General features: G+C 41.1%; 1 protein-coding gene across 1 annotated transcript; it reads left to right on the forward strand.

The window, feature by feature from the left end:
• The first annotated feature begins 1,794 nt into the window (after nucleotides 1-1,794).
• LOC311289310 (solute carrier organic anion transporter family member 1C1-like) lies at nucleotides 1,795-9,467 on the forward strand. Its single transcript, XM_084407175.1, has 15 exons — nucleotides 1,795-1,878; nucleotides 2,271-2,391; nucleotides 2,565-2,706; nucleotides 2,896-3,028; nucleotides 3,409-3,515; nucleotides 3,607-3,759; nucleotides 3,904-4,002; nucleotides 5,508-5,711; nucleotides 7,325-7,489; nucleotides 7,574-7,769; nucleotides 7,890-8,055; nucleotides 8,152-8,336; nucleotides 8,413-8,477; nucleotides 8,608-8,725; nucleotides 8,800-9,467. Exons 2-15 carry the CDS (start codon nucleotides 2,284-2,286, stop codon nucleotides 8,969-8,971), a joined length of 2,013 nt encoding a protein of 670 aa, XP_084263301.1. The 5' UTR covers nucleotides 1,795-1,878; nucleotides 2,271-2,283; the 3' UTR covers nucleotides 8,972-9,467.
• Nucleotides 9,468-10,060: the final 593 nt, after the last annotated feature.

Genomic DNA, 10,060 nt, shown 5'->3' on the forward strand with positions numbered 1-10,060 from the left:
TTGCGTGTTTGTGTTTCGCGCTCGTTCTCATTCTCTTTCTCGCTTCTCACGAGACTTCCACTTTCTATCTTGCCGGGACGGTAGTCCCCAAGTTGCAAGGTTGGTTTTCCGCCTGGGAACGCTGGGGGGAGCGGGGAAAGTCACCAATATCACCAGAACAGGTTGTTTAACCATCCAAATGATTTCTAGACAGTTTTATTACGTTAAAAAAGTTACCAAGTTCTCCTTTAATGCTGAAGCGACCAGGGGTGCAGTCGCTGCACTGAGTTGTGAATGCACTGTCATGCCAACACACCAGAACTGCTTCCCTCTTGATCTTCACACAAACAACGATTGTCAGAGCAGAGTGAATGAGTGAATGATGGCCGCTCGACTCAAAAGCGAAAGCTTAACTGCGTGAATGTTGCACGCTGCCTTTTCTACCCGTATGTATGGGGAGTGGTTTGCGATGCAAATCTCATTTGCCAATGTGCATTGGCTTGTTTTGTTACCACTCGAAGGTGATTGGAGTCTCAGACGAGATCTCATTACATCAGTCAGTTCTGACGTAATATCGAACGTGACTGACTAATGGGAACTAGGGATGTGATCATGTAGCTGTCCTGTTATGGTGTTGGTGACGCAACACATAAGGTCATCTGACCTCATAAAAATGTTTAATAGAAAACTGTAAAATAATATCGGATTGCTGCTATTTTATTTTAATTATATATCATATAAAGGAATATAATTGTAATTTAAATGTAAAATGTCCATATCACTTGTTATTGCATGTTATTTCCTTTGCTGAAGTTGCCAACCATAGACGTCGTAGTTATGCTGTCAATTAGTAAGTCATGAAATGTCCAGAGATTTTGACAAACCAACAAATTACGTAACTGGTACATTGTGTATTGGATGTCAAAACAGTCTGACAGGGCACTGGGTTTGCCAGTAGCTGAAAAACTGGTTAAGCATTGCAAACCTAAGCAATTATTTGTAAGAAAGTGATTTCTTTGCCATTTTTAGTATATTAACTGCAAGTTTACTATTTTGTAAATTGTAAGGCAGAGAAGGGACATGTGAACTGCTAACAGAACATACATATTGCACAAAGAATAAGCAGATTTGTGTTGGTTGGTGTCATTGCGTGTTTTTGATGCTGTTAATGGCTCATCTTGATTTAATTCATTATTACTTTTATATCTGTCTAATGTAAATTTTCTCTCTGTTTTTAAATTTATTGTGTTTTATACGATTTGCCATATAAATACTCACAAGAATACTGTCGATATTAAAGTCATACATTATGGTATGTTTACACGACAATGATGTACTAAAAATTGAAACGTTTTTTCAAAACGATCCCCGTTCACACGGATCTGCGAAAACGACTAAAAACGCTGAATTATTCATGCTAGGCCAGTAGTTGGCAATGTCAGTTTGTAAAGAAATACTACATGTCTATACTACGCGTCATAACTTTTTGACTGGAAATTCCTTTTTGCTCTTAAATACAAATAATTATTTGCATTTAGTACATTGTTATTACTCAGTAGAAAGAATGCAAAGTGTCTCAGAAGTACAATTCGATGGATCTCAAAACCTATTTTCCCAACACAAATATAGTAATTTAGTTAATTTCAGCTTGGTGAATTTTTTTTTTTTTGCTCTTTCAAAAAGGCATCAACATGTAAACAACTTGTGTAAAAACCTACTGCATGTAAATGTGATGGTTTTTGTTTGATCCACATTAGGGTTAAAGGAACACAGTGGAAGTTAATGATTAATAAAACTGTCTAATGACCTGTAGGTGAAAAAGACACTTTCAGAGATACCGCTTTGGGGATACTTCAACTGAATATTCAACTGCTTTTTCTCTAAGACACATCTAGACATGTGAGTGTTTCAAAATTGTGAATTAATAATATTTTAATCATGTTTGCATTTGATTACGATGTATTTTGCCTTGAATCATCTCTGACAAGATAGAAGTGGATGGATACACTTTTTTTTATTTAAAAGAAACTGTAACTGCTAAGTCCATTAAATAGTGGTTCTTAACTTTATTTATTTTTTGTCTGTTTTTAAGACACCGAGGCAGTTCAGTATCACAATTTATTTGTTTTATTGGTTATTTTGTTTATTTGTTATTTTTTATTGTATTTTTTTTTTCACTTATTACATTTTTTATAGTTTCCATTTTTCCACATAAGCACACAACTTCAACTTTGCAGAGTTTGTCTTCTTTAATTTTTCATTAGTTTGTGATTTGTTTACCTCTTCACTAGCCCATTGTTCGCCATGACGGAGGAGGGCAGCCCAGAGGAGTTCTTTGAGTCCAGACCAATGGAGCATTCAGACATTAATAAGAAAATATCTCAGGCCAAATGCTGCTCCCCAAGCCTAAAGGCAAGAGACATTGTCTTTGACCATATGCATGTTAAACCGAGCAACAAGTGCAGAACCACTATTAGCTGTTTATTTGTTTTAATAGTGGTGTATAATAGCTGTTATACTTAAAAAAAAAAAAAAAAGGTTAAATCTTCTGACTTAATCTCTTTTCTACCCTTGTGCCTGGAAAGATCTTTATTGGTGTACTTGCCTTCTGTTATTTCTCCAAATCCCTGACGGGATCTTACACCAAAAGCACCCTCACTCAGATTGAGAGGCGGTTTGAGATCCCAAGTTCTACTGTTGGTATCATCAATGGCGGTTTTGAAATGGGTGAGTTGAGATGTGTCGAACTGCACTGAGAAATGAGGGCCGAGGTTCACCAATTAGATGAGTACTTATAGCAGTGAGTCACACCACTGAGGCTGAATTTCCGTTCATACTTTAAAAATGGGACAGTTGATTGATGGTATGCTATTAAACAACAAAGAACTTGTTAAATAACATCACATTTGCTTGCAGGTAATCTGTTGGTCATCACTGTGGTAAGCTACTTTGGCGCTAAGTTTCATAGGCCCAAGATCATTGGAGCAGGGGCCCTGCTGATGGGTATAGGGACACTGATAATGGCTTTACCTCACTTCATTATGGACCGGTGAGTAACGTTCATGGGTCAATGACAAATGAGGCATGTTCAGTTTCATATGATTTAAAAAAAACTCTTGAAACTCATGAAAAGTTCAAATGTAATGACTCAAAAAATGTAATTTAGTCCAAGCATCATGTAAAAGTTATATTTTCCTTATCTGATATTTTAAGAGATTTGTTGATTATAAAAGATGTGTTTTTAAGTCATTGTATCTATTAATTACTTTTAATGTTATGTTGAATCAATGGATGGCCATCACCTAATACCCCTAATTAGCATATTCATACTAAAATATTTAATAAAGATCCACCTCATAACGATAAGTATTTTTCAAGATCTGTATTTTAAATGCATTTACTATTTATGTGTCTGTTTGTTTCTGACAGGTACAAGTATGATACAGCTGCCGCCCACACTAATGATGCTGATAATTTCACAGTGAGATCCACATGCTCATCTGACACCCAGAATACTGTTCAACAGCTTGTGTTCGGTATGCATGGTTATATGTGGAAGCATGTGGGATATTTTAATTGTAAATTGCAGTAAAATACCCAACAGAGCACTCTATATGGGTTGTATAGGATGCCAAAAAGGGGAAGAGGAAAGCTCGCCCACATGGGTGATTGTGCTGTTGGGAAACATTATTCGTGGCATTGGGGAAGCCAGCATCGTTCCTTTGGGAATGTCTTTCATAGATGATTATGCACACCCAGAAAACTCTGCATTTTACATTGGTGAGAAAATTATTGTGTGTGTGTGTGTGTGTGTGTGTGTGTGTGTGTGTGTGTGTGTGTGTGTGTGTGTGTGTGTGTGTGTGTGTGTTTTGATCTCAAACCAAAGTACCTCTTGTGATTCAGTCCTTTTTTTTTTTTCTGTAGGTTGCCTGAACACACTCGGAGTGATCGGGCCAATGTTTGGTTACTTGTTAGGATCTCTTTGTGCTACACTTTATGTGGACATTGGCTTAGTTGATAGAGGTAAGTTAAAATGTTAAACCTTAGAGTTCACTTACAAGAAAGTACCAAAAAGAAGTGCAGTATTACTTTGTTTGTTTTGACATGTACCATGGTAGTACTTCCAGTTTGAAGAACCTTGAGGTACCATGCAAATACAAAATACCATACATATTCATATTCATGGTATATGCATATGGTAATGGTCAAGGTGGAGTTAGAGGGTCGGTAGGGTCTCAATCTGGAAAACGGGACCACCACAGAAGCATTTTCAGAGCAGAAGACCACCATGGACTACCAGAACTAGAACCATCGTGGAAGAACAGTTGAACACAATGGTGGAGCAGGAGGCCTCAGGGGCTCAGGAAAGGCCAGAGGAACAAATGACCCAGGATAGGAAGGCAGACTATGAGGCCTCAGGAAAGCCGGCTGAGTGGAAGACCACAGAAGAGCCAACAGATTAGAAGATTAGAAACCCACCATAGGGAACCAGAAGTGTGGGTTGTGCCACAAGGATCAGGGTAAATATGCTTCAGGGGAAGTATCAGCAGATGCAGCTGGGAGCACTGAGTTGGTCTTCAGGCTGTAGATGGACTGAGCCATTACCACCATCCATTACTGTCACCAGTAGAACTTGGTACCTTGGGGAAAACAGGACTCCCTGGAAAGTTAGGAGAAACAAAATTAGGGGAGCCCAATACATGAAGCCATGTAGGCTGAAGGAACTAGGAGTCTGGCAGAATCAACGGACAAAGGTAACAAGGTAAAACTGGAGGGAGGAGTGACATAGAGGGAGCCAGTGAAAGGAGGGACCCCTGAGGAGTTGATGGATGGAAATACCATGGAGGAGCTGGTGGAGTAGTAAAGGAGGATTAAGGTTGGTCTTTGCGGCCAGAACAAAAGGTTCAATGGAGACTCCTGTTACCTACGAGAATTATAGCCCATGAGTAGCCTCTATGGTCAGGAAAAGGGAATGGAAAAAAGGATGGGTGATTTCAACAACAGAGATGGCAGGGATGAAGATCTGGTTGCTCTCTGTGGTTAAGATAAAGGAGGAGTGTTATCAGCTTGTCCTCTGGGAGAAGTTAAGATCCCGCTGGGTTCATAATAAAGGGCTGGTCTTCTTTCAGGTAGACAACACACACAGTTTGATGGTGAACCCAAGTGCAGGGTCTTTTTTTTAAGTTTATGGATAGTGAACAGGTAAGGATGATAACAGCTGGGATTGCAGGATAGGTAAGATAAGAACCACACAGATGGAGAACAGATGAAGATAAGGAGTCTTTCGATAAAGGAAAGCTGAGATGGACAAGAGGTAAGTAACTCTACTAACTAAGAACAGAGAAGTCCATTTGTTCTTATCAAAGATCAGACACTGAGTGACTTTGGAGTATAAATGCTGTTCTTGATAGCAGGTGTGATAGAATATATGGAGTGGGCAAATTGTGAAATGAGGTGGTGAGCCCAGTTGAGGTTTTAATATATATTCATAAAAAATGTTTATTTGTATATTTTCTTCTCATTATCAGAGAGTGTGACCATCACCCCTCAGGACTCTCGCTGGGTTGGGGCCTGGTGGTTGGGTTATGTGGTTTCTGGGCTGTTGACTCTGCTTGCTGCTTTGCCTTTCTGGTTCCTGCCAAGAGCTTTACCTGAAAACCCCCAAACCTATGAGCTGGACAACCCCTCAAAACAACATAAACACACACCCAGCATTACAGAGATAACTAAAGGTATGGCAACCTTACACAGACCACAAGGCTTAGATGGATACAATTTAGGTCTATTTAAATCTAATTAGTCACTGAGACTAATTAGTCATATGTAGTACTTTATGATGTGTGTGTGTGTGTGTGTGTGTGTGTGTGTGTGTGTGTGTGTGTGTGTGTGTGTGTGTGTGTGTGTGTGTGTGTGTGCGTGTGTGTGTCACTGTAACGAGGTATGGATCAAATAAAACACAGGCCTGTTCCTCTCTCGCTCTTCACTGTCGTCGCTCCTCCTTTATGCTTCCACTCCTCCGTGAGAGATGCGAGACCGGTGCGTCGCGCACGTGTCGCTCATTATCAATCACGCCACCGGCCTCGCGCCGTCCTCCCACGGCCCTCGACCTCGTCGTGCTCGCCACATACCCCCATCGCCCCTCGCAGGCCGGGGGGCACCCACAAGACTGCGCTTACTCCCCCTCCCCGGGGGGACCGATCACGACGGCTGCGGTACCTGGGCTGGGTATGGATAGACGAGGTGAGGGAAAAGGAAACGGAAGCATGAGGAGCGACAGAGACGAGAGAGGGGAGAGAGGAGAATTTTTTTTTTTTTTTTTATAAAAAAAAATTATTGGTCCGGTTACCATAACGCGCTGCCATCTGGCCCTACACCAGCTGGGCGATCTTCTCCGCGGTGCCTGGCGGTAGCGCTGGATTGCCCTCGGTGGACGGCTTGACACTCCTCCGCCGCCTGGTGGACGGCGACGGCTCCTCAGTGTTCGGGCAGTCGGCAAGAGTCCCCCGTTCCCTGCTCCTCCCCGTCATGGCGGATGGCAGCAGGCTCCGGCCCACGGCAAACGATGGCGACTCCTCCGCTCCATCACGGACGGCAGCCGCCCCTCCAGCACCCAGACGGCCAGCAGCGAGCTCGACCGTCCCCCCCCGGCAACTCCCTCCCGCGCACCGCCTCGAGCGTCCATGGCGACGGAAACTGCCCGCCACGATGGCACCGCGGATTCACCACAGTGGCGAGGGCTCTTTGACAGCGCGTTCCTCCTTCCTCCCGGGTTTCGGCACCAGTGTAACGAGGTATGTTGTTATGGGAAGAAGGAGGCGGGAACCGGCGAACATTTAAAGACTTTTAATGACAAAAAATAAAACAAATACAAAATGAAAGTAAAAGCCAGCAGCCCCTCACGGACGACTGCTGGCAACACAGAACATCAAATAAAACACAGGCCTGTTCCTCTCTCGCTCTTCACTGTCGTCGCTCCTCCTTTATGCTTCCGCTCCTCCGTGAGAGATGCGAGACCGGTGCGTCGCGCACGTGTCGCTCATTATCAATCACGCCACCGGCCTCGCGCCGTCCTCCCACGGCCCTCGACCTCGTCGTGCTCGCCACAGTCACTATGGAGTTTTACAGTTTCAGTCTATTTTAATTATAAATATTGAATAGGTGGCCAGGAGATCCTCCAGAAAATCAAATTTATGTAACACAAATCAACGTAATACAGGTTTGGAAGAATATGAGTTTTCAGGAAATTATTGGTGGTTATTATTATAAATTATAAAGTGTTATTATGGTCTACTATGACAAATAAAAGAGATTGTTCTAAATATTTGCTTATTTGCTTGTTTTCTAGATTTTGGGCCGTCCCTGAAGCGTCTGCTCACCAACAAGATCTATCTCCTGTACCTGGTTTCCAATGTAATGGCATTCAATGCCTTTGTCATAGTCATAACATATACGCCAAAGTATTTGGAACAGCAGTTTGGACAAAGTGCATCCAAGACCAACTTTCTCATAGGTGACAACTGCCATGATTACGGCCATGTTTTTTTTTTTTTTTTTTTTTGATGTTTGAACTGAGTGTGCTTATATATTTCTGTAGGAGTGACATCTATTCCGCCTGTGGCTCTGGGTATATTCCTGAGTGGGTGGATAATGAAGAGGTTTAAACTGGATCTGCTGGGATCTGCAAGAATGTCGCTTTTCACTGCAATTGGCGCATTTTTTCTCACCATACCTTACTTTGCTCTTAGCTGTGAAAATACAGATGTCGCTGGGGTCACAGTGCCCTATCAAGGGTACTTTCATCTCCAGTCACACTCTTATTGCATCATGGAAACTATACATTATCCATCAATTCAATCTATCCATTTAACAAACTGCTTGTAATATAATATAATCAATTGTTTATGTGGCAGATCTGTAGAAGTTCAGAATATGAGCAGTGGTGTCCTCACTTCTTGCAATGCCGACTGTGGGTGTCCTGACTTCCAATGGGATCCAGTGTGTGGACAGAATGGAGTGACCTACATCTCTCCTTGTCACGCAGGCTGCAGTTCCAGTCATGGCACAGGACAGAATATGGTGAACAACTATCTTAAACTCTTGACCTCAAAATCATTATTACATGTGTTTGAGTGTCTTTTCTTTAATTTTTTTTCATTTGCATGTGTTTGTCAGACATTCCTCCACTGTACATGTGTCCAGAGCTGGGGAATGAGTGCTGGGAACTCCTCTGCAGTGCTTGGACAGTGTTCACGAGAGAGCAGATGTACTCTAATGTTCTACATCTATCTGGCGCTGGAGTCTTTTGCCTTCTTTGTGTACTGTCTGGGCACTGTTCCCTTCTTCATCATCTCATTGAGGTTCTGTTTAATTACTTTACATGCTTTGTATTTATATGGATGAAATTTGTATTAAATGTTTAATCTGTTCTTGCAGGATTGTGGATCCTGAGCTGAAGTCTCTCTCAGTGGGCATGCTACTGTTAGTTTTAAGAGTTTTGGGTAAGTTCACATTTGTATTGTTTGGGTTTATTTAGAAGAAGTGCCCCAAGAATGGAAATTAATTCACAGATGTTTTTCACATTAAGGTCTGGCACAGCATTGTTTTGAATGCAATTTCACTCTTTTAAAGGTGGTATTCCTGCTCCCATTTACTTTGGGGCTCTTATTGACTCTACCTGTCTGAAATGGGGTCACACGAAATGTGGTGGAAGAGGCGCTTGCAGAATGTATGCCACTGAGACTTTTAGGTGAGCAAATCTGGCACGAGTATTCTATGTAGCCCCAACTGATGCATGCTAAAATGTAATGTTACCCTCATTAGGTTCCTGTTTCTGGGACTGGTCAACTGTCTCCGGTTGTTAGGATATATCCTGTTATGGGTGGCCATCACACAGATTAACAGGAAAGTACAGAATGATAAACGGAAGTCCAAGGACATAGAACTGCAAGAAACTATGCTGTATGGTCCAGAACAGCAGAATACTCTAAAATAATGTTCTGCGTTGTTTTATTCTGTATTTGTATATGTGTGCTTTTTTATGTGCTTTGTTTAGTTTGTTTTCCTTGGTCATTTTAAAAATATGGTGACATATGGAGGAATGACATACGTGGAATCCACACGTACCAGATGTGGGCCGCGCACATATGCATTCAAATGCACATGCCTATTGACTAAACATGTAATGTGCATGTGAACCGTTTTCACAGATTCACGTTCTGAAGTTTACACGGAAATGATAACGGTATTACTTACAAAACTTGTTTTCAGTTGAAAAATGGTGTTGTGTAAGCGGCTCTTGAGTTAATAACTAATGATTTTTACAACAGAAAGGAATCAATCAAAAACGTACTTAAGCTAGACAATGACTTTCTTCTAGAGCTGCTGTACTGCCAAAACAATCTTTGTTGCATTCATTTCCTATTATCACTGTAAAGCAGCTTTGAAACAATCTGTATTGTAAAAAGCACTTTATAAATGGAGGTGACTTGAATTCACTTGACTACAGTAATGTTTTCTTTAGACTAATGACTTGTCTACCATCACGACAGCTTTGCTATAACTGTGTAACGAGTTAGCTCAAAGAAATATTAATAATCAATCATAACTTGTTATAATTGATTATGAATATTTGGTTATGAATATCAGTTAATAGAATTAACTTAATGTAGTAAAATTAGTATTACAATCAACCCACCTGTTCGTCCCATGAACACTCAGGGTTAATTCATTCTAAGAAATACTCATTTCCGGGGGAGGGAAATGTCTTTCTTACTGTACAGTACTACTAAGAGCCTGTAGTCAAAATCTAAATCGTAAAGTAAACTTTGTTGCAAGCAGAGAATCAGAACCAAATACGTATTGTGCGCAAGTTTTATTAACTAAATCACAAACATAACTAATCTAAACACACATACATACATGCATAGGTAAAATGGTGAGTGACAGAATGGAACCGGAACCGGAACCAGGAAATGGAACTATGGAAAAGATCCATTTAACTATGAAAAGAACCATCAGCTTATCATTTTCAGAGCACCTCATTAAACTTGCATTGCCTTTGCAGTGGAAACAATTCTTGAAG

This window comes from Rutilus rutilus (genome assembly GCF_951802725.1).
Source record: "Rutilus rutilus genome assembly, chromosome: 4".
Classification (NCBI taxonomy): Eukaryota; Metazoa; Chordata; class Actinopteri; order Cypriniformes; family Leuciscidae; genus Rutilus; species Rutilus rutilus.

What these genes read in the sequence shown, in the direction of transcription:
- LOC311289310 (XM_084407175.1), top strand. Translation starts at nt 2,284, where the DNA reads ATGACGGAGGAGGGCAGCCCAGAGGAGTTCTTTGAGTCCAGACCAATG. An exon ending in CAATGGCGGTTTTGAAATGG is followed by an intron (nt 2,707 to 2,895) that starts GTGAGTTGAGAT and finishes ATTTGCTTGCAG; the next exon opens with GTAATCTGTTGGTCATCACT. An exon ending in CCTCACTTCATTATGGACCG is followed by an intron (nt 3,029 to 3,408) that starts GTGAGTAACGTT and finishes TGTTTCTGACAG; the next exon opens with GTACAAGTATGATACAGCTG.